Source organism: Meles meles, chromosome 3, assembly GCF_922984935.1.
Source record: "Meles meles chromosome 3, mMelMel3.1 paternal haplotype, whole genome shotgun sequence".
NCBI lineage: Eukaryota > Metazoa > Chordata > Mammalia > Carnivora > Mustelidae > Meles > Meles meles.
Window position 1 is genome coordinate 76,123,278 of NC_060068.1, and position 25,383 is coordinate 76,148,660.

The 25,383-nt window shown below is 38.9% G+C and overlaps 1 protein-coding gene across 18 annotated transcripts in view; it reads right to left on the reverse strand.

The window, feature by feature from the left end:
• Positions 1-25,383, reverse strand: part of ATG10 (autophagy related 10) — a 240,447-nt gene that overhangs the window by 81,579 nt on the left and 133,485 nt on the right. For 3 of the 18 annotated variants that reach the window (XM_046000412.1, XM_046000411.1, XM_046000413.1), the window contains exon 3: positions 3,662-3,750. The exons of the other annotated variants lie outside the window; for them this stretch is intronic. In XM_046000412.1, coding sequence (XP_045856368.1) covers positions 3,662-3,750 — 89 coding nt within the window. The remainder of the gene's footprint in view (positions 1-3,661; positions 3,751-25,383) is intronic. 18 annotated transcript variants of the gene reach the window in all.

Below are 25,383 nucleotides of genomic sequence, written 5' to 3' on the forward strand. Positions count from 1 at the left end.
ACTCATTTATTTGGGTTGGTTTGAGTTAAAGAATTTCCTTTGAAATTAAATTAGTAAAAGGAAAGAAGCAGGTTGGTTTGGCTCATTTCTACCCCTCATTAAAACAGTACAACAATGAACAATTGGAAAGAGTTACAGGAAAGATTTCAAACTTTATCAATATGAAATAAGGTTTCCTGTGGAGATAAGCAAAGCCACAGACTACTCTCCAGATCTGTATCTGCTTTACTAATTGCCCACTCACAGTCAATTCATTGGGGGAGATACTACACTGGATAAATCACAACCGAGATACTTACAAAATAGTTTTCACTAAACTCCAGTAAACACTATCAATTAAATATAACGAATTAAGTAACCAGAGAGAAATCAACAAAATATATATTCCAAATACAGAAAGTTAATACAGTCGCAAGAAAGAGGTTTTTCTGTTTGTTTGATTTTTCATTAGGCAGTTACCTGTATCTCCTTTAAAGCAGTTCTTCAAATCAAATTCTTTCTTTTTGGTCAAAGATTAGTTTGTTTTGTATTTATAATTTCTTTTCTTTTTTAACATTATAAAACATTATGTCTTTGTAGATTAAAAAAAAAAAAATCATTGCAGGGGCACCTGGGTGGCTAAGTCAGTGAAGCCCCGACTCTTGATTTCAGCTCAGGTCATGATCTCAGGGTTGTGAGATGGAGCCCTGTGATGGGCTCCACAATGGTCATGGAGCCTGCTTCAGATTCTCTCACCCTCTCCTTCTGCCCCGCACCTGCACCCTCTCATCCCTCTCTTAAAATTAAATAAATAAATAAATTGCAAATACTGCACAAGTACATAAAATAAAAAGGGAAATTCCCCTCATCCCAGCACCTCTATTCTTCCAGTATGTAACCATTTTTAACCAGTGAGTATTTTTCCAGACTTTCACAATTTTTTGGCCTATAATCACGTGCACACACACCCATACACTTAGACCCACCCATCCACCCTTGATTCAGTCATGATGTTTAGGGTCACCTGAGTGGCTCAGGTAAGCCTCTGACTCTTGGTTTCAGGTCAGGAAATGATCTCAAAGTCATGAGATTGAGCTACCTCAGGCTCCATGCTGGGCAGAGAGGCTGCTTGAAATTCTCTCTCCCTCTCCCCTCTGCTTCTTCCCTTACATGTGCACACACACGTGCATGTGCACACATTCTCCCTCTAAAAACAAAACAAAACAAAACAAAACATGATGCATATACATATATTCCTTGATTTGATTTTTTTGCTTTTTAGGCATAAACATCTTATCATATCCTGCCATGTCAATGCCATAGGTTTTGTTCTTTTATTTTTTAAATTTTTTTAATATTTTTATTTATTTACCTGACAGAGCACAAGCAGGCAGAGCAGCAGAGGGAGAGGGAGAAGCAGGCTCCTCTCTGAGCAGGGAGCCCAATGTGGGGCTTGATCCCAGGACCCTGGGATCATGACCTGAGCCAAAGGCAGTTACTTAACCAACTGTTTTGCTTTCTTTTAATGGCTTCACTATATTCCATTACATGACTATGCTATAGTTTGTTTTAGAATTTTCATATTGTTAGCTATTTTAGGTTGATAATAATTTTCTGCTACTACAACTAATACTACAATACATATCATACCACATATATCCTTATACACCTCTATTTTTCTGTGGTAGATTGCTAAAGAGGGCATTATTGTATGAAAGGGTATGTGCATTTTAAAGTTCAATAGATAACTGCCAATCTGTCCTCAGAAAAAGGCTGCATCGATTTATATTCCCAGCAAGAATGTAGGAGAATGTCCTTTCCCACGTCCCATAAGTACTTGAATATTATTTGCTTTTAATTTTTGTGTATTTGATGAATTTTTAAATGTCATTTTTTGTTGCCTTTTTTTTTAATATTTTATTTATTTATTTGACAGAGAGAGATCACAAGTAGGCAGAGAGACAGGCGGGTAGCGGGGAGAGAAGCAGGCTCCCTGTTGAGCAGAGAGCCCGATGCGGGGCTCGATCCCAGGACCCTGGGATCATGACCTGAGATGAAGGCAGAGGACTTAACCCACTGAGCCACCCAGGCACCACTTTTGTTGCCTTTTTAAAAAGATTTATTATTATTACTATTATTTTTAGAAAGTTGGGGGAGGGGCAGAGAGCAAGACGCTGACTCCCTGTTAAGAGCAAAGCCCAGCTAGGCTTGGGACTCAATCCCACCACCCTAAGATCATGACTTCAGTCAAAATCAAGAATTAGATGTTTAACCAACTGAGCCACCAGGTGCCTAGCATTTTTTGGTTTTAAATTTCAGTTTATTGATTCCTAGTGAAAGTGAACATTTATTCATATGTGTATTGGTAATTTGCATTATTTTGTGGTTTGCCTGTTCCTACTCTTTGCCTATTTTTTGTTATTTAGTTAGTATATAAACTCTTTGTATATTAGAAATAACTTTTATTGGATATAGATATATCCCTCTGCATCATACAAAAACAAAGATGCACAAAGATATGTGTGATATGTATATGTATGTATATGTATGTGTGTGTGTATATAAAAAACATTTTCATTCAGTTTTCTTTTTCTTTGAAGATTTTATTTATTTATTTGACACAGAGAGATCACAAGTAGGCAGAGAGTCAGGCAGAGAGAGAGGGGGAAGCAGGCTCCCCACTGAACAGAGAGCCCGATGTGGGGCTCGATCCCAAGACCCTGAGACCATGACCTGAGCCAAAGGCAGAAGCCTAACCCACTGAGCCACCCAGGTGCCCCTCAATTTTCTTTTTAACTTTGTTTCTTATTTTATCATAAAGATTTTTTTCAGGCACCTGGATGGCTCAGTTGGTTAAGCGACTGCCTTTGGCTTGGGTCATGATCCTGGAGTCCCAGGATCAAGTCCTGCATCAGGCTCCCTGCTCAGCGGGGAGTCTGCTTCTCCCTCTGACCCTTTCCCTCTCATGCTCTCTCTCTCACTCTCTCTCAAGTAAATAAATAAAATCTTAAAAAAAAAAAAGATTTTTGTCACTTATGTAGTAAAATCCATACATTTTCTTTATGCAGATTCTGAGTTACCCATCTTCATTAAAAGGCCACCTACTATGGTCCACCTCACCCTTAAAAATTATAAAAAATGTTAAACTTTATTCTGCACACACATACATATTATGTCTTTAATTTTACGTTTCGATCATTAGTCCATCTAAATTTTGTTTTTGCATATGGTGTGAGGATTTTTCCCAAAGGATTTCTAACAGTCCTTCTTTCCCCACTGCTTCTTAATGCCACCTTTACTATAAATTAAATTTGTGTGTATGTTTATTCCTTATTCTCTATTGAGCTATTTCTCTCCTTAGACAATCACTGTCCAATTCTTAGTAAATACTGAAGTGGGTCATTAATTTCTGCAGCAAACTGCACTTATAGATTGCCCGAGACTCAGTCCTGCTAGGGAGGATAAAATTCCTAGAAAGAATCTCTTTTACTTAAATTCAAATTCAACACTCAGGTATGCACTGGGGTTGACACCAAGTACTTGCAGTGGCGATCAATTGGACATAAATCCAATTTCTCTGGAACAGTTAGGAGGCCCAAGGAATAAGAAAGGGGACAGACAAACAAGCTTCCAGAAGAGCCATGAGAAGTCTCACTCTAATCATTATTATCAGCAGGAGTACCTCTGTAGGGTTTGAAGACAGGAGGGTTTGAGCACTTCTTTCACTGGGAGGGCTGCTGTGTTTCCCAGTCCCTCGCTCTGGGCAGCTACCTATGGGCAAAGACATTTTTGCATCCTTAACTCATAGTAAATGAATTTGAATCCTCAGCTGGTGTCTGCCAGGATCTATCCATCATTCACAGTCACCTCTATGATACCCATGCAAATGGCATGCGGTTTGGAAACCTCAAACTTCTACATCTTTTCTGCTTCCCCTTCTGAAAGTGCCAGATGGTATTAGACTAAAGTTTTTGTCTTATTCATCTTTGTACTCCCAGAGACTCTAACACAGAGCTGAGAACCATAGTGAGCAATATTTTCTATTTCAGGAGCAGATCTGTTTCCTCCCATCCAAGTATTCAACAACAAACTTCATTGTTAATTCACCAGCAACACCATCCCCACCACAAAGTCTGAAAAGAAGTAAATGGAGAAATAGAAACGCAAAAGATCACCAAAAATGATAAATAAATGGCAAATAAGCCATTAAGCAAGTTAAAACTACAATCAGATACCACTATGTATCTATCAGAGTGGCTAAAATAACAAACAGTGATACCTTCTAATGCTGGTGGAGATGCAGAGAAACTAGATCATTCATACACTGCTGCTTGGCTATAAAATCATACCACAATTTCTTATAAAACTAAACATGTAATTAGCATACAACCCACCAATTACACTCATGGGCATTTATCCCAGAGAAATGAAAAAACCTGTACACAAATGTTCACAGCAGTTTTATTCAGAACAGCCCAGAACTTGAAATACTTCAAATGTCCTTCAACAGGTCATCGTTAAACAGTGATACAGCATCCCACACCACTCAGCAATCAAAACAGCAAACTATTTTTTTTTTGCTTTCATTATTATTAAGCTTTTAAATTCCGATATAGTTAACATACATTAGTTTAGTTTCAGGTGTACAAAATAGTGATTCAACAATGCTCTACATTACTCACTATTCTTCATAATGAGCATACTCTTTAATGCCCATCAACTATTTCACCCACTTCTGGTAATCATCAGTTTGTTCACTATAGTTAAGAGTCTCTTTCTTTGGCTAAAATTAACAAGTCAGGAAATGACAGATGCTGGTGAGGATGCGGAGAAAGGGGAACCCTCCTACACTGTTGGTGGGAATGCAAGCTCGTGCAACCACTCTGGAAAATAGCATGGAGGTTCCTCAAAATGTTGAAAATAGAACTACCCTATGCCCCAGCAATTGCACTACGGGGTATTTACCCTAAAGATACAAACATAGTGATCCGAAGGGGCACGTGCACTAGAATGTTTATAGCAGCAATGTCTACAATAGCCAAACTATGGAAAGAACCTAGATGTCCATCAACAGATGAATGGATAAAGAAGATGTGGTATATATACACAATGGAATACTATGCAGCCATCAAAAGAAATGAAATCTTGCCATTTGCAACGATGTGGATGGAACTAGAGGGTATCATGCTTAGTGAAATAAGTCAATCAGAGAAAGACAAACATCGTATGATCTCCCTGATATGAGGACGTGGAGATGCAACATGGGGGGTTAGGGGGGTAGGAAAAGAATAAATGAAACAAGATGGGATTGGGAGAGAGACAAACCATAAGTGACTCTTAATCTCACAAAACAAACTGAGGGTTGCTGGGGGGAGGGGGGTTGGGAGAGGGGGAGTGGGGTTATGGACATTGGGGAGGGTATGTGATATGGTGAGTGCTGTGAAGTGTGTAAACCTGGCGATTCACAGACCTGTAACCTTAGGGATAAAAATACATTATATGTTTATAAAAAAATAAAAAATAAATTAAAAATTAAAAATAAATAAATACTAAAAAAAAAGTCTCTTGATGTGTGTGTGTGTGTTTTCCCCCCTTTGTTCATTCGTTTCTTAAATTCCACATAAGAGTGAAATCATACGGTATTTTTCTTTCTCTGACTGACTTATTTCACTTAACATAATACCCTCTACTTCCAACCACATCATTGCAAATGGCAAGATTTCATTTTTCGATGGCTGAATATTCCATTATATATGTATCTACCACATCATCTTTATTCATTCATCTGTTGATGGACATCTGGGCTCTTCCTATAGTTTGGCTATTGTGGACATTGCTGTTATAAATGCTGGAGTGCAGTGAAATGGATCACTACATCTGTATCTTTGAAGTAAATTCCTAGTAGTACAATTTCTGGATCATAGGGTAGCTCTATTTTCAACCTTTTGAGGAACATCCATACTGTTTTCCAGAGTGGCTGCACCAGCTTGCATTCCCACCAACAGTATAGGAGGGTTCCCCTTTCTCTGCATCCTGGCCAAAAATCTGTCTTTTCCTGACATTAATTTTATAGATTCTGACTGGTATGAGGTGGTATCTCATTGCGGTTTTGATTTGTATTTCCCTGATGCCGAGTGATGTTGAGGATTTTTTCATGTGTCTGTTGGCCATTTGTATGTCTTTGGAGAAATGTCTGTTCATCTCCTTTGCCCATTTTTTAATTGGGTTATTTATTTTTAGGTATAGAATTGTATCAGTTTTCTTAATATATTTTGGATACTAACCCTTTATCAGATATGTCATTTGCATATATCTTCTTCCATTTAGTAGACTGCATTTTAGTTTTGCTGATTGTTCCATTGCTGTGCAAAAGCTTTTCATCTTGGTGAAGTCCCAATAGCTCATTTTTACCTTTGTTTCCCTTGCCTTTAGAGACATGTCTAGCAAGAAGTTGCTTCATTTGAAGTCACAGAGGTTGTTGCCTGTGTTCTCCTCTAGGATTTTGATGGATTCCTGTCTCATTTTGAGGTCTTTCATCCATTTAGAGTTTATCGTTTTCTGTGGTGTGAGTGAGTGGGTAAGTTTCATTCTTCTGTATATAGCTGTCCAATTTTCCCAACACCATTCATTGAAGAGACTGTCTTTTTTTTCCATCGGATATTCTTACCTGCTTTGTCAAAGATTAGTTGATCATAGAGATGAGGGTCAATTTCTGGGGTTACTATTCTGTTCCACTGATCTATGTGTCTGTTTTTGTGCCAGTACTATTCTGTTGATGATTAGAGGTTTATAATAGACCTTGAAGTCCAAATTTGTGATGCCACCAGTTTTGGTTTTCTTTTTCAATATTCCTTTGGCTACTCAGAGTTTTTTTCTGGTTCCATACAAATTTTAGGATTATTTGTTCCTGCTCTGTGAAAAAAGTTGATGGTATTTTGATAGGGATTGCACTGAACATATAGATTGCTTAGGTAGCATAGACATTTTAACAGTATTTGTTCTTCCAATCCATGAGCATGAAAGGTTTTTCCATTTCTTTGTGTCTTCTTCAATTTCTTTCATGAGTGTTCTATAGTTTTCTGAGTACAGATCCTTTGCCTCTTTGTTTAGGTTTGTTCCTAGGTATCTTATGGTTTTGGATGCAATTGTAAATGGGATTGACTCCTTAATACCCCCTTTCTTCTGTCTCATTGTTAGTGTATAGGAATGCAACTGATTTCTGTACACTGATTTTATATCTTGCTGCTTTGCTGAATTCCTGCATGAGTTCTAGCAATTTTGGGGTGGTCTTTTGGGTTTTTCACATAGAGTAACATGTCATGTGCAAAGAGTGAGAGTTTGACTTCTTTGCTGATCTAGATGCCTCTTATTTCTTTTTGTTGTCGATTGCTGAGGCTAGGACTTCTAGTACTATATCGAACAGCAGTGGTAAGAGTGGACATCCTTGCCATGTTCCTGACCTTAGGGGAAAAGATCTGTTTTCCCCATTGAGAATGATATTTGGTATGGGTTTTTCATAGACAGTTTATATGATATTGAGGTATTTCCCTCTGTCCCTACACTGTGAAGAGTTTTAATCAAGAAAGGATGCTGTATTTTGTCAAATGCTTTTTCTGCATCTATTGAGAGGATCATATGGTTCTGGTCCTTTCTTTATGTAGTATATGGCATTGATGGATCTGCAGATGTTGACCCAACCTTGCAGCCCAGGACAAAATCCCAAAGTAAATAATCCTTTTAATGTACTGTTGGATCCTATTGGCTAGTATTTTGGTGAGAACTTCTGCATCCATGTTCATCAGGGATATTGGCCTGTAATTTTCCTTTTTGATGGGGTCTTTGTCCGATTCTGGATCCAGGTAATACTGGCCTCACAGAAAGAGTTTGGAAGTTTTCCTTCCTTTTCAATTTTTTGAAACATCTTTAGAAGAACAGGTATTATTTCTTCTTTAAATGTTTGGTAGAATTTCCCGTAGGAAGCCATCTGGCCCTGGGCTCTTAATTGCTGGTAGATTTTTTGATTACTGCTTTAGTTTCCTTACTAGTTATGGGTCTGTTCAGGTTCCTATTTCTTCTTGTTTCAGTTTTGGTAGTTGCTACTCTCTAGGAATGCATCCATTTCCTCCAGATAGCCTAATTTGTTGGCATGCAGTTGCTCACAAAATGTTCTTATAATTGTTTGTATTTCTTTGGTGTTGGTGTGATCTCTCCTCTTTCATTCATGATTTTATCTATTTGGGTCCTTTCTCTTTTATTTTTGATAAGTCTGGCCAGGGATTTATCAATCTTATTAATTCTTCCCAAGAACCAGCTCCTAGTTTCATTGATCTGTTCTACTGTTCTGTTGGTTTCTATTTCATTGATTTCTGCTCTAATCTTTATTTTTTCTCTTCTCCTGCTGGGTTTAGGCTTTATTTGCTGTTCTTTCTCCAGCTCCTTTAGGTGTAAGGTTAGGTTGTGTATTTGAGACTTTGCTCATTTCTTTTTTTTTTTTTTTTTCTTTGATCATTTCTTGAGAAAGGCTTGTATTGCTATAAACTTCCCTCTTAGGAACACCTTTGCTGCATCCCAAAGGTTTTGAACAGTTCTGTATTCGTTTTCATTTGTTTCCATGAATTTATTAAATTCTTCTTTAATTTCCTGGTTGACCTATTCATTCATTACTAGGATGCTCTGTAGCCTCTATGTATTTGAGTTCCTTCCAAATTTCCTCTTGTAATGGAGTTCCAGTTTCAAAACATTGTGGTCCAAAAATAAGACGGAAATGATCCCAATCTTTTGGTACCTGTTGAGACCTGATCTGTGACCCAGGGTGTGATCTATTCTGGAGAATGTTCCATGTGTACTCAAGAAGAATGTGTATTCTGTTCATTTAGGATGGCGTGTTCTGAATATAACTGTGAAGTCCATCTGGTCCAGTGTGTCATTCGAAGTCCTTATTTCCTTGTTGATCTTCTGCTTAGATGATCTATCCATTGTGGTGAGGGGGGTACTAAAGTCCCTACTATTATTGTATTATTATTGATGTGTTTCTTTGATTTTGTTATTAATTGGCTCACATATTTGTTTGCTCCCATGTCAGGGGCATAAATATTTACATTTGTTAGGTCTTCTTGTTGGATAGACCCTTTAATTAAAATATACTGTCCTTCCTCATCATTATAGTCTTTTGTTTAAAGTCTAATTTGTCTGATATAAGGATTGCTACCCCAGCTTTCATTTGATGTTTATTAGCATGGTAAATGGTTTTCCACCCCGTCACTTTAAATCTGGACATGTGTTTGGGTCTAAAATGAATCTCTTGCCAACAGCATATTGATGGCTCTTATTTTTTAATCCAATCTGATAACCTGTGTCTTTTCATTGGGGCATTTAGCCCACTTACATTCAGAATAACTACTGAAAAATATGAATTTAGTGCATTGTATTGCCTATAAAATGACTATTACTTTATATTGTCTCTGTTGCTTTCTGGTCTATGTTACTTTTGGGCTCTCTCTTTGCTTAGAGGATCCCTTTTAATATTTCTTATAGGGCTGATTTGCTGATCACAAATTCTTTAAGTTTCTGTTTGTCCTGGAAGCTTTTCATCACTTTCTCTTTTTGAATGATATCTTACCTGAATAAAGTATTCTTCATCCCATGTTTTTCTCATTTAACACCGTGAGTATATCATGCCAGTCCTTTCTAGCTTGCCATGTCTCTGTGAATAGGTCTGTTGCCAGTCTAATGGTTCTACCCTTATAGGCTACTTATCTCTTGTCCGCAGCTGCTTGCAGGATTTTTTCTTTGTCTCTGAGACTTTTAAGTTTCACTATTGTATGTCAAAGTGTTGACTTATTTTTATTGATATTGGGGAGGGGTTCTCTATGCCTCCTGGATCAAAATCCAGGATTTTGGTTTCCTTCCCCAGATTGGGAAAGTTCTCTGCTATAGTTTGTTCCAATATGCCTTCTGCCCCTCTCTTTCCTCTTCTTCTGGGATCCCAATTATTCTAATATTGTTTCACTTTATGGTATCATTTATCTCTCAAATTCTCCCCTCATGATCCAGTTGTTTATCTCTCTTTTTCTCAGCTTCTTTATTCTCCATCATTTGGTCTTCTATATCACTGATTCTCTCTTCTGCCTCATTTATCCTAGAGGTTACAGACTCCATTTTTTACTGCATCTCATTAATAGCCTTTTTAAATTTCAACTTGGTTAGATTTTTGTTCTTTTATTTCTCCAGAAAGGGATTTTTAAGTGTCTTCTGTACTTTTTCCAAGCCCAGCTAGTACCTTTATAATTGTTCTTTTGTACCTTTATAATTGTTATTCTGATCTCTAGTTCTGACATCTTACTTATGTCCATACTGATTAGCCTCCTGGCAGTCATTACTGCCTCTTGTTCTTTTTTGAGGTGAACTTTTCTATCTTGTCATTCTGTCCAGAGAAGAATAGATGAACAAGAAAACAAAATACTAAAATGGCAATGATGACCCCAGATAAATATATACTAAACAAATCAGATGAGACCCAAAACTGGGGGAAATAAAGAGAAAGAGAGAATATAATCAGACAGGTGAGCAGAATAGAGCAATATACTGGAATCTGTGTGTAATTTGGTTGTTTTTTTAGAAAACTAGACCTCAAATTGTAAAGAAGGAAAAACTTAGATATGTATAAAAATAAAGGTAAATACAATGAAAGGATAGAATATAACTGTAAAAATGGAAATTAAAAGAACAAAAGAGCAAAACAAAACATCCAACAACAAAAGTGTGAATAGAACAAAGCAATATGCTTTTCCTGAGTGTATTTTGGTCAGTTTGGTAGAAGAAACGACATCTCAAAGTTGTAAAGAACGAAAAACTTACATATACAAAAATAAAATTAAATACATTGAAAGGATAGAATGTAACTATAAAGATGAAAATTTTAAAAAGATTTTAACAAGACAAAAAAAAAAACAGAAGAGAAAAGGAAGAAGAAAAAGAAAAAAAATAGAAAAACAACAGTAACAAAAAGTGAATAGAACAGGGCCATACACTGGATTTTGGGTGTATTTTGATCTGTTAGAAGAAAATGCATCCCAAAATTGTAAAGAAAGAAGAACTTATATATATACAAAATAACATTAGATACAATGAAGGGCTAGAATGTAACTGTAAAAATTCAAATTAAAGAGGATTTTAAAAAGGAGTCGACAAAATAATTGTTTGGAAAAGTAAAAATAAATAAATATCCATGAATTCTATGTGCTGTATTCCCCTAGAGCTGCAGTTTTACAATTCTCAATTCTTAGTATACTTGGTCTTGGCTGGATGTTCTTGCTGATCTTCTGGGGGAGGGGCCTGCTGTCTGATTCTCAACTGTATTTGCCGGAGGCAGAATTGTACCACCCTTGCCAGAGGGCCTAAGGAATCTGCTCCAGATTGCTCTATGTGTCTTTTGTTCCCTGAAGGCTTTCCATGCAGCTTTAAAGTATGAGAATGAAAATGGTGGCCTCCTAATCTCTGGCCCCAGACCGAAAGCTTGGGGCCCCTCTCCTTAGTGTGCCTCAGAGAAAAGCATTCCTGTCTTCCTGGTCTCTGGCCACACTTTGTGCTCACTCAACCTGTGACCAAGCATTTCTACCTCAGGCATGCAACCCCATTTCAAGTCTCCAAAACCTGTAGACTCCTGTGGCATGCTGCAGAGCTGCTCCTCCCAGGTAAAGAAGGAGGGTTCTGTCATTTGTTGGGTCCCTGCTCAGAAAGCAGTGGCCTAACTGTGCTGTGATTCATGGTTTAAGGCAACCTCAAGCTGAGAGCCCACTCCTAGGCTCACTCTTTGCAGATGGCTTCCCCGCTCTGATGCCTGGGAGCTCTGCCACACTCAGACACCCCTGGTCTTCTAGTGATCCCAAGGATCCTGTGACCATACTGTCCTAGCTAGTGTTTTGTCCCCACTTAGCAGCCTGAACGATGTCCCTCACTAAAGCAGTCTTTTAAAAGTTCTGATTTCATGCTCTGCTACTCTATCACTTGCCAGTAGATGGCTGACAAAGACTTCCTCCCCCCCGGATTGATCTTCCAATATATTGCCTCAGATTCACTACTCCACACCTCCTATCTTGCAGAAAGTGGTCACTTTTCTATTCATAGAGTTTGGCTATTCTTTTCTTTGATCTCCAGCTGAGTTTGCAGGTGTTCAGAATGATTTGATGGTATATAGCTGAATTCATGGGACCAGACACAATTAAGGTCTCTTACTCCTCCACCATCTTGGACTGACTTGGCTTCTATCTTTTCTCTTTGTTGATGTGATGTACCAAGATGATAGATTTGTGAATATTGAACCATTCTTGCATCCAAGGGATAAATCCCCCTTGGTCATGGTGAATGATCTTTTTTTAATGTACTTTTGGATTTGGTTTGCTGGTATTTTGTTGAGGATTTTTTGCATCCAAGTTCATCAGAAATGGTGGCCTGTAGTTCTCTTTTTTTGTGCTGTCTTTATCTGGCTTTAGTGTCAGGATAATACTGGCCTCACTGAATTCTTCTTCTAATTTTTGCAACAGTTTGAGAAGAATAGATATTAACTCTTTTTTAAATGTTTGTAGAATTCACCCATGAAGCCATCTGGTCCTGGACTTTTGTTTACTGGGAATTTTTCATTACTGGCTCAATTTCATTACTGCTAATCTGTCTGTTCAAATTTTCTATTTCTTCCTGCTTCAGTTTTGGAAATTTATCCTTTTCTTCTAGGTTGTCCAATTTGTTGGCATATAATTTTTCATAATATCTTCTTATAATTGTTTGTATTTCTGTGGTGTTGGTTTTTACTTCAACAGAGCAAGCTATTACTACACACAACTACCTGGGTGACTCTCCTGAGAATTATGCAAGTGATAAAGCCAATCCAAAAAGACTACAAACTATATAATTCCATTCATATAATGTTTTTGAAATGTCAGATTTTTAGAAATGAAGACAAGAGAACAGATTAGTGTTAGGAGGTGGGTGAAGGGACAGGGGTTAGTGTTACAAAAGGGCAACATGAGGAATCCTTGTGGTGATGGAACTGTTCTGTATCTTGACTCTGGTGGTGGATATGTGAAGCTACATGTGATAAAATTATATAGACCAAATACACATACACATACACACACAAGCAAAATGGGAAATCCAGGTAAGATTAGTGGATTGTATCAATGCCAATTTCCTGGTTGTGATATTATATAACAGTTTCACAAGATATTACCTCTGGGAAAAACTAGGTAAAAAGTACATGGAATCTTTCTGGTTACTTCTTATTACTGCATGTGAATCTACAGTTAACTAAAATATTTCTATTAAAAAATGAAAAGGAAAGATAGTGAGGCAATTTGAGTCCTGTTAAAAATGAATTAAAATTTCTAAGACCTCAGGTGCTAACAATACAGATGGCAGAGGGATCAGGTTAGTAAAGACAGGCTAATGTCTAGGGTTTGGTTTACAATAACACAAGAGAGGGGTTAGTGGATGGAGGCAGAGAAGGGGCATGATTTGGCCATGGAGTGGTAACTGATGGGGTTGCTTAATGAGTGCACTGGTATTTATTATTATACCATTCTGTCTACTTTTGTTAATATTCTAAATCCTCAAAAAAAAAAAAGATAATAATGTTTTCTGAAACCATGTTGCAAGATAAGGAATTTTGGAACTCTAATGGTGAAATGAACTTGAATCATTTTATCTAGCCCAACGCTCAACAACAAAGCCCAGAAAAATTGGTGGTTTACCCAATGTCACCCCTAGTTAGAGGCACAGATAGGCCTATAACCCATGTGGAAACACTAAAACCATTGCTCCGTACTGTAGTATGCCTCTTCTTAATTATTCCCATACTGAATTTGCATTAATGCTCTGGACAACATAAGATTAATAGTAACATTTTCAGTAAATTTGTCAATTTCTTTCTTTTATTAGTTTTATTTATTTTATTTTATTTTTTAAAGATTTTATTTATTTATTCAACAGACAGAGATCACAAGTAGGCAGAGAGGCAGGCAGAGAGAGAGGAAGGGAAGCAGGCTCCCCACCGGGCAGAGAGCCTGATGCGGGACTCGATCCCAGGACCCTGGGATCATGACCTGAGCCGAAGGCAGAGGCTTTAACCCACTGAGCCACCCAGGTGCCCCTTTTATTAGGTTTTTAAAGAAGGATTTAGGTATATGTAATTTAAGAGTTACTAGAAAAAGAAGTCACATGTACCCTTATTTTCCTCAAAATATTGCTATTTCATTAAATTAGAAGATATCTGTGTTTACAAAATTTCATTCAAGAAGCAAAAAGATTAAGTGGTTCCCATTAATTATAGAAACTTTGATTTTATTGAATTCAATTAACAATAAGTTGACAGTGATCTCTCATTTAGAAAATCTGATATGAATTAAGCTTTACAACTAAATCCCATTAAACAGGGATCATGCTGAAGACACTTCATAGATATTTTATTGAAATCAAACCCAAATAGTGTGTTGGGCTTAGGAAATGAGATCCATATCTCTATTTAGCCTACAGGGAAAAGTAATTGAAGGAAGAAAAACTTTTCTTCTATCACTAAAAATCTCTATTACTATTACTGAGCAAACCTAAGTAAGAAGCTTTATTCATAATGTCCCCTTGAGGAAAAGAGAGTCCATTTGTTTATCTTCTACCAGTCAGGTCTTTAATTCAAACCTAATAGTAATGGGCCAGAATCATAGTCAGGAAGCCAAAGCGTGACAGGGGGCAATGCTGGTTCAGAGGCAATCTGCAGCTGTATCTATCTGTGGACACATAAGCTGTCTCACCAAAATGGGAAAATGAGCTACAGAAAAAACATCAGTTGATGTTCTTGTGCCAACAGCTTTTAGTATCTTCAGAAGTGATAAAGACTGAGGGTGCCGGGCCTGTTCAATCAGTTAAGCCTCTGAGGTCAGGTCATGGTCTCTGGTTCCTAGGATTAAGTCCCTTGTGGAGCCTCACATTAGGCACCACGCTCAGTGGGAAGTCTGTTCTGCCCCCACTCTGCTCTCTCTCTCAAATAAATATATAAAATCTTTTTTTAAAAGTGATAGAGTGATGAAGTTTTTTGACAAACCAATGAAAAATCAATTCCTTAAGAAAGAAAGAATTTTAATTATTGAAACTGTAAAGTGACATAAAAATAATCTAAGTGGGACTTTAAGTTGAAGCAGCCCTTTTTTTGTTTCACAGTGGGGGGGGGGGGTTCTTTTTACTGTCTTTACTCCTAAAATGACTTTTTTTTTTCATGCTTTCTGCGGCTTTGAGTAAATGACTCACAAGAATCTTTCCAAGTGATGGCATTCTTTCAGCAATTGTAAATGTAGTATCTGGTACACAAGAGAGGGTTCAACACAAGGCAGGCATGTGTCTTACAGTACTCAGGGTGACATCGAAACAACAAAGGGCAGTCACCAAGATGATCCCAAGCAGAGCATCTCAGTGAGGCTTCCCCAGCTCCCAGGAATATTATCACTCCTCCTCCTGATGTTTTTTAAGAAGAAAAACAACACCCATGATTCTTTGCTCTCCCAGCTTCTTCAGAGGGGAGAGAATTAGCATCAGCATGGCCAATGTGGGTTCCCACTGAGAGAAAGAATCTCCTGTGAGGAATTAAATCCTCGTCTGCAGCCTGGCATGCTCAAGGGGAAGGCAGGAGGGAGGCAATGCAGAAACCCACCAATTCACATCTGGCAGTTTTCTGAATGTTTACAGCTGGCTCCATTGTGCTTCTTAGGCCCTGTTCCCTTTAGGACTGTGCCAGAGATGGCAAGACAGCTTGAGTCTGGAGTTGGACAGCTAGCCAATTGGATGACTACACGCAGACTGTGAAAGAGACTGCTGCTTAGATTCCAAGCCAGAGAACAACGCTCCCCTGGTGGGAGGGAACAGTGATGTTTAATAGCACCTATCATATGTCAATGACAATTAGCCCTGACAGGAGAACAATATATAAATAGCATTGTTTTCTGAGAGGAAAAAAAAAAATCAGAAGTGCTCAGAAGGACTTCTTAAAAGATAAGTTTGGTTCTTGTCATCTACTTTTTAGGATTCCTGAGCAGCTGTAAGCAAAAAGAGTTCATAGGATAAGGGATTTTAAAAGCAGACATTCCTTGGGGGAATCAGGACTAGCTGGAGAAAAATGGAAAGACTTTTACCTGGTATTCTGAGCTTCATAATCAGTCAAATGTGATTCTATTCAGAGTTCCCCTTTGCTTGTTTCATAAGAAAAACCAGCATCAGGGGTGCCTGCGTGGCTCAGTCAGTTAAGCTGCTGCCTTCAGCTCAGGTCATGATCCCAGGGTCCTGGAATCGAGTGCCACATCAGGCTCCCTGCTCAACAGAGAGCCTGCTTCTCCCTCACTCTCTGCCTGCACCTCTGCCTACTTGTACTCTCTATCTCTCTGTCAAATAAATAAAATCAAAAAAAAAAAAAAAAAAAAAAAAGAAGAAGAAGAAAGAAAGAAAGAAAAACCAGCATCAGTTTACCTTTTTTCTGTTTTTCTCCTTCACTCTGCAAAGACCATCAGACTTGAGGGGGTAGAGAATGTTAAACATTTGTATTCTTGGGCTCCATCCCCAAACTTCTGCTTTTGAACTCAGTACTTCTGGGATGGTACTTAAGAATCTACCTTGTTTACAATGTTCCAGGTGATGCTAAAGCAAGTGGTCTGCAAACCACTCCAGATAGCCTTACTTCACATACACATGAAGGGGCTACTTTGGGATTCTTTACTTTTGTAGTCTGTGGGAGCACATCATTAAGAAAGCCCATCACCAAGGCTCAAAACTATGCAATAAACCAGCTTGCCTTCAGTGGCTGCTCATCTGTGTCTTCCGGAGAATTGCTACGTCACTGGCCTCCTCTCAGTGGGAGCCTAGGCAGCTCTGTTAACCTAACACATGGCTCATCATCCCCACTCAAGGGACACAGACCCTGGTCTTTTCTTTTACCTCCTCCTATCAAAAATAAAAACAAAAACAAAACAAAAAACCTTCATTTCTCTTTTTCTTTTGAATTGATTCTTGTTCAAGTATCAGTGGCCATTGATGGCTTAGTACAGTACTCCTTTATTGATTATAACATTCAGTTGCAGATCTGTTGCTGATAGCTCTAATCAAAAGGAATCTTTCCTAGTGGAATTTGGAGTGCTAAAAAGAAGTAAAGTTTTGCACCACGCATGTAATCATTAGTGTGTAAGACTTGCCTTATAAGCTACTCTGTTTTAAATCCAGAGCCAGAAAATCCTTCCCCGTGCTATAGGGTGAATTAGGTTCCACTAGATTTACCCTCGCAGAGAATTAAGAAACAAGATTCATCTTTTCTATAATACCTCTCAAAATGATGAACCAATGTATTACCTTCAGATATCTCTTTCCCATATTAAACAATCCTAGTTCTTCTATTTTTTTCTTATAACCCTAATTCCAGAGGTCTCAAATGTTTTCTTATAAAAAGCCAGATAGTAAATATTTTAGGCTTTGTGGGCCATATGTCTTTGCCATTGTAGCATAAAAGCAGCCATTAGCGGCATGTAAACAAAAGGACTATATTCCAGTGAAACTTTATTTACAAAAGTAAGGTATGGCCCATAGACCTCAGACCGCCTATCCCTACAAATCCCATCTTCAGGCCTTCTTTAATTTCTTTTTATTGTGCTTTTATAAGTAGTAAGCAGAACCTTACTAAAGGAGCTACATCTCCATTTGGTGAACTTCCCTCTTTCCTATTTTTTTTTTTTCTATCTCAGGATGTTATGTCGGATTTACCGTGGGGATAAATTCTGAGCCTCAAGGAATGATGCTAATTGAATTCAATAGGCTGAAGTTTGGCTGAAGTCATTTACTAAAGCAGAGATAGCACTACCCTAATTTAAACAAGTGAGATTTTTAAATGTCTTGATGAATAAACTGCAAATTTCTTCAGCATATGAATAAACTTCTATACTCAAATCCAGAAATGGGTAAATTTCACTGCCAAAGAGTGAAAATGATAAGGTCTTGATTAACAGACTAAAAGGCAAGCACTGTAGTACTTTCAGAGTGTGGTGCACCCTATCGCACGGGCTCTCCCCGTACCCCGTGCACAAGAACGGCACATGGAGGAAAGAGCAGAGAACTGCTCCCGAGGACCTTCAAGGAAGCCAGCAGCTCCTCCCACTTGCTCAGGACTGTGTCTCGGTTATGCGGATGCAAACAGGGCTTTGTTTGTTTGCTTGTTGGCTTTGTTACCAAGAGAAGCGCTTAAAGAGTTCCAGAGGTACCTACACCACATCCCAGGAACTGTGCCGTGCCAGGACAAGTCATGAAGTCATTTTTATTTTTTTAAGATTTTTTAAAAATTTTATTTATTAAAGAGAGAGAGGGAGTGAGCAGGGAGTGGGGAGACAGAGAGAGAGAGAGAGAATCCCAAGCAGACTCTGCACTGAACACAGAGCCCAATGTGGGGCTCAATCTCACGACCTCGAGATCATGACCTGACCCAAAATCAAAAGTCACAAACTTAACTGAATGAGCCACCCAGGTGCCCCCATGGTATTCCTTTTAAATAATACTATTTCAGCAGCAATGAGAGCACAATGAAAGTTCTCATCTTTCTACTGGCATGTAAGAATACACTTGAAATCTCAGATAAAACCAGCCAGATACTATAGAAAAACAGTGTAATCAGGGGGCGCCTGGGTGGCTCAGTGGGTTGAGCCGCTGCCTTCGGCTCGGGTCATGGTCTCGGGGTCCTGGGATCGAGTCCCGCATCGGGATCTCTGCTCGGCAGAGAGCCTGCTTCCCTCTCTCTCTCTCTGCCTGCCTCTCTGTCTACTTGTGATCTCTCTTTCTGTCAAATAAAAAAAAAAAAAATTAGAAAAACAGTGTAATCAAATGTGGAAAAAGGCATGGAATTTGGAGTTAGACCTGGATTCAATTCCTGGCTCTGCCTCTCACTGGATGGACAGATCACTTAATCCTGCTGAGCCTAAAGTTGCTTACTTCTTAAATGAAGCCACTTTTCTCCCATTATTCCCTTGTTTGAAGTGCACTAAACAAGACAGAGTCTAAAACTATCTGACACATAGTAGGTATACAGATTAATTTATTCGTTCGTTCATCATCATGTTACAGGGTATCTTCTGTGTTCTGGACCAAGGGTCAGCAGACACTTTCTTAAAGGGCTAGAGAGTAAATATTTTCAGCTTTGTGCACCGCATGTCTCTGTCAAAACCACTCGACTTTGCCATTGTAGCACAAAAGCAGCCTAGACAATATGTAAATTGAGTGTGGCTTTGTTCCAATATAACGCTATTTATGGACACTGAAATTTAAATTTCATATAATTTTAATGTGTCATGAAACACTATTCTTTTGATTCTTTTTCAATCATATAAAAATGTAAAAACCATTCTTAGCTTCTGAGCTGTACAAAAATAGGCAGCAGGCATTGGTGTGACAACCGTTGTTCCAGACACTGTCCTAGGATCTGGGAACAGAGGGCAGGACAACAGACAGTGTGCCCCGAAAAGAGGAGACACGTTACGCAATCACACAAATAACAATGAAATTATCATCATAATAAGTGCTACTAGAGAAAATGTACAGTCCCCAGAGTGTATATAATTTTATCACATCTATAAACTCATTGTATGAGAGTCTAACCTTTTTTGTTTCAGCTCTTTGAAGTATAAACCAATTTATGTAGCATGGACCTCTTAAACATCCCAATCACTGTTTCCCTGGGTTTACTTTTAGTTCAATGACCATACCCTCCCTCTAGATAGATTTTTAGGAGTTTTTTTGTCCATGTTCACCACATTCCTCATCACCTAGATGAGGATGTCACCTCTGTGACCTCTAACCATCCAAGCTTCTTTCTGGCAAGCTCTTCTTGCTGCCCACTAAGAGATCTCCTTGCACAAGTCGTTCTGTTCACTCCATTCCTGCTGCCTTCCACAACAGTTTCTGTTTGACAATGTCCTGTACATTTCTTCTTCAGCTTTGCAAATACTCACATATGTGCGTGTGCATGTGCACAGGGTGTGTGAACAGAGCACATACACACTCATTCACTAGCGATTACTAAGCAACTATTATGTGCCTGCCATGGTGCTGCCACTGGAGAGAGGTTGGTGAACAAAACAGACATGTCCTCTGCTCTCAAAGTTGCTTATAACTAGAGGGATTCTAATTATCTCATTAAAGGGTTACAAATGCTCTAAGAATGTAAGAAAGCATCTTGGGGCCTTTTCTGGTCCAGGGTCGAAGAAAGGCTTCTTCCGCATGGCACGCACACATCCCTTAGGATGCCCTGAGCGCAGGGCTTATTCCTATCATACTCACTCAGGTATCCCAAGCATCCTGAACATTACCTGGCAAATGAGAGACATGCAATCAATATCTGTTCAATGAAATAAATGAATGGAGTGAGTATAAACTTTCTGTTGCCATTTCCCCTCTATAAATCAGAAGGCTATGCACTTTTCTTGGTTGGACTCCAGGAGTCAAAACATGTAAGCACTTAATATGTGCATATTCACCTTTTGATCAATTATGAACCTGTGTGTCTATATAAGATATTACATATAAAATACATTAAAATGGAAAACTTATGAGACAAATTTGAAGAACTGTTTTTCCAGTAATGGTTGTAGTTAGGTGATACTCGGTGTACTGGTAGAAGTAGCCTTTCCATCCTCCTCTTTGCTCTGAGCATGAGGGAACCCTCACTAGCACCCTGCAATCACCTCTCTGGGCTTCCTGCCCATTTTGCACTCAGCTTTCTTGGCCAGTGGCTGTGGCTAAATTAAGTCGCAGAAATGTTGATTTTAACATACACATTGAAAAAGTTAACACCTCAAAATGGTCACACATGTAAATAGCATGCAAATGAGCCCACTGTTGCCTGCCTTTCCTTGGGCTCCCAGCTCCAAGCAGCCAGTCCCAATCACAGTCCCGGACTATCCGACAGCTGGACACCAAATGCCCAAATCCTGCTTGCCCAGCAATCCTGCCTCTCTCTCCAGCACTGGGCACACAGACTTAACTCAAAACTGACTCTGAAGGGCCTTTCTCTTCATAAAGAACCCCGTTCTAATCTGCACAGTAACAAAGAGCCCTGGGTTCCAAAAGTATAATCAACACAATAAATAAAATGTTATACAAAAATATGGTTATTTTATTTATTAATGGTGTAGATACCTTTTTGCCAGTGGTATTTTGGTAAGAACAATTTGATTGAATATATATGCTGCAGTTGTTTTATTTTGTTTTGTTTTAAATCTTAATTGTGATATGGCATTTTAAAGGTCTGGCTTCAGTTCTTTTTCCATTTTTTTTTTTTTGGATAGGTGATTTTAGTGGTTGCAACAGCTGAGGAAGATGTACAAAGCCACATGGAACAAGTACAGTGGTCCCCCCTCATCTGCAGGGGTATGTTCCAAGACCCCCCAGTGGATGCCTGAAACCATGGATGGTACTTGAATCCTATGCACTCTAGAATTTTCTCCTGTGCATACACACTTAGAGTAACGTTTAATTCATTAATTAGGTACGGTTAGAGATAAACAATGAAAACTAATAATAAAATAAAACATGGGACACCTGGGGGGGGGGCTCAGTCAGTTAAGTCACTGTCTTCAGCTCAGGTCATGATCCCAGGGTCCTGGGATCAAGTCCCACATTGGGCTCCTTGCTCCGCAGAGAGCCTGCTTCTCTCTCTACCTCTGCCTGCCACTCTGCCTACTTGTGTGTGCTCTCTCTCTCTGACAAATAAATAAATAAAATCTTTAAAAAAATAAAATAAAATAAATATAACAATATAGTGCAATAGAGTTTATATGAATGTGGTGCTTATCTTAAAATATCTATTTTACTGTACTCACCCTTTTGCCTGTGGTGAGGGGAGATGATAAAATGCCTATGTGATGATGAATGACACAGTGAGATGAATGACACAGGCACTGTGACATAGGATTAGGCTATTATTGACCTTCTGAGGATCCGTCAAGAGGGTCACCTGCTTCTGGACCATGGTTGACGGAAACCAGAGAAAGCAAACAGCGGATAAGGCCAACTACTGTATATCAAAGGCTGTGCTTAGTAAACCATGATCCTGGCATTTCAATCTCCTTCTCCAGCTAAAAGAGGTTTGTCTTCATGTTCTGGATGCTTTTCAATGAGTTGCTAATCAACACAGATAGCTTCCAACTATCCACAGGCACAACAAAAGATTAAGAGTCCTCATTAACAACAGTAAATATAAATCCTATCTGAAGTAGTCTAAGTTTCAAATTCGGACAACTAATTTTTTGAAGGATCTGATTATACATTTCTTTACACACTGCCATTTTTTTTGTTCGTGACAGGCTCTTTGCAGGAATCTATAAAGAACCCAGTCTGACCAGCAAGAGTTGTGTTAACTAAAACTGGACGGTATTATCCTGGTGAATCCAGGCCACGGAACACGGAGGTGTGTAACAAAGACCAGAAGGAATGAAGGCACACTATTAGCTCCTGCCTATCATCTGGGTCCCCCTGTGCCTTTTGATGTCTCAAGTGACATATGACACCTGGTCTTCTGACACATGAACAGTGTGAAGACCCACCATGAGGCTGTGTTCAAATATTAGTGAAGCTTCATTAAAAAAATAAGTAAGTAAAAATAAATATAAATAGCAGTTCAAACATTATTTCTTACATCTCAGAGAACTGTTTTTGCAAGCTCTCTGGGGTACACACATCCACTTAAAAAATTATCAGCTGTTGATCCAGACCACTGTTTTTTTTTTGGTTTGTTTTTTTTTTTAAGATTTTATTTATTTATTTGACAGAGAGAGATCACAAGCAGGCAGAGAGGCAGGCAGAGAGAGAGAGGAGGAAGCAGGCTCCCTGCCGAGCAGAGAACCCGATGCGGGACTCGATCCCAGGACCCTGAGATCATGACCTGAGCCGAAGGCAGAGGCTTAACCCACTGAGCCACCCAGGCGTCCGATCCAGACCACTGTTAAACAAAACATAAAGAAGATGAAATTTATCCTTGGCATCCCCTACATCTAGTTTTCATGGCTTTGTTTTCCTCTTTCAGCACAAAGCTTCCAAATTCAGCCCTTCTGATCTGATTTTCCAAGCAAAAGAACCTGACTGATTTACCAACAGTAAATGTTACAAGGCAGACGTGTTAATCCAACCAAGAGTCTTTGCCTTTGAAGAGAAGTTTGCCTGAGCAGGGAAATCTTAATGAATCACCACCCACAATACAATTTCCGTAACAGAAAACAAGACATGGGGATGGGGGAGGGAGGACCAGTGATGGCTTCTCCAGCACCCTTCAGAACACACTCTCTTGATGACTGCCTACTCCAAGTCATCTCTTGATGACTGGAGAACACCAGTCCTGCAAAGGACCATACAAAGGGACATGTAGGCATCACCAGTGCCTCACAATCTGTCTTTCAGGCAACAGGAACTTCTTCTAGAAGAAAATACATACATTTGACTTTAATTTCTGGATCCCCATGTCTCCCTGTTATCAAGCCTGTGCATTCAACCACTTTTTCCGTTTGTAATGGTAATGATAAATCAACATTCAACAGAAGTTCCCAAAGCAGAAAATAAAAGAAGCTTAAACTGGTATTACTGAATTAATGCATTTTCCTGGTTACTTATAATGGTAAAGCATTATTTGCATAGTGGGAAAAATGCTAATTTTATTAAACTGCTGTTAGATAAGGTTTTTAGACTAACTTGCAGAACACTAAAAAATTATACAGAGTGTCTTGATTTGTCAATTCTAACCTCTTTGGAATCATTTGCCTGCACAGTTGCCACACTTGGAAGAAAAACCAAATCCAGAACTGACTTGTTTCCTAAATGAATTGGGAAGTTGTCGTTAAAAAGCATCTGCTACTTTATTGCATTCATGTAAAAGCATTCTTGTGCTGCTATAACGGACTATTGAGCAGATGTTTTAGAGCACTATACTCACAGCAATACATGTATCATAAAAAAGATAAGGAGCTACAACATAATTAATGATTTCAGTTCCTCTATAAATGAATTTCACTTTAAAAAAAATGAATTTAGAGTTGTAACAAGAACTTCCAACTTTTAACTCAAGCAATTTACTTGCAAGAAAGTGAACACAGAATCATTTATAGGAATAAATAACAAAGGGTCAGACTCAGCCTTTACACCCAACACACTGAAATCTGAGGCTGCAAGAAAGGCTTTTCCAGACCAAATCACCTTCCCACTTGCTGAGGGATCAGCCAGAGAATTAGCCATTGGACATCAACTTCTTTGTGTCTTAAAAATGTCTTCAAGCCAGGAGAATATGCATTACTTAAAATCATAATAAGCTCGGGGCACCTAGGTGACTCAGTGGGTTAAGCCTCTGCCTTCAGCTGAGGTCATGATCCCAGGGTCCTGGGATTGAGTCCCGCATCGGGCTCCCGGCTCAGCAGTGAGCCTGCTACCCCCTCTCTCTCTGCCTGCATCTCTACCTATTTGTGATCTCTGTCTGTCAAATAAATAAATAAAACCTTAAAAAAAACTAATAATTTTTAAAAAAATCATAATAAGCTAAAATGTTTTAGTCATTAACCAAATTTTCAGACTGACAGTGGGCTCCTGGCATGACAGGTAGGAGCCAGAAACTGTAGTAGCAACGGGAAGGCCTGAACAGGGGTGTGTGAACGTCAACAGTGGCAATTATAAAGTGGTAACCTGTTCTTCTTAGTCCAGTGGGATCCCCCAACTCTAAGTTATGAAATTTAAAAACATGACAAATAGTGTTTAATAACTACATGGAAGTCTGCAAGAATATTCTTCTTTAATCCAAGATCCAGGCTGTATGTGGGGTCCATGTTTTAGAGTGAGTTACTCCCAGAGTAGAACTTGAGAGGAGGATTTGAATGCAAGTAATCTATTCAATGAATGATTTCAGGAGCACAAGTAAGAGAGTGAGGAAGTGAGGTGGGATGGGGAAGAAAGCAGTACAGGGCACATTAGTAAGCAGAATACACTGCGAGCACCAGGGCTCATTCCCACGGGAAACATACTTTACACTTGTCCCACCTAAGGGGGGGTTCAGAAGTTGGAATATGTATTCACCAGCTCTTGATCTGTTACTGATCAAAGACTGCTTTGGTGTGCTAACTGCTAGAATTGCAGGGCCACCTCACATGGGAGCAGGACATGCCCTTGCCACCACAAAATGCCCTCAGAGTTACAGGTGTGTGCAATAAACACGGAACACATTGGAACAGTAAATGGCATGAGGATACACACTGGGCTGGTGATCACCACTGTTGGTCTGGGCAAGAGCCCAACAACAAGGGTCCAATCTCTTAGCCATAATTCTCAAATTTAAAAAGCTGTGAAATTTTTAAAAATGTATTTCTTCAT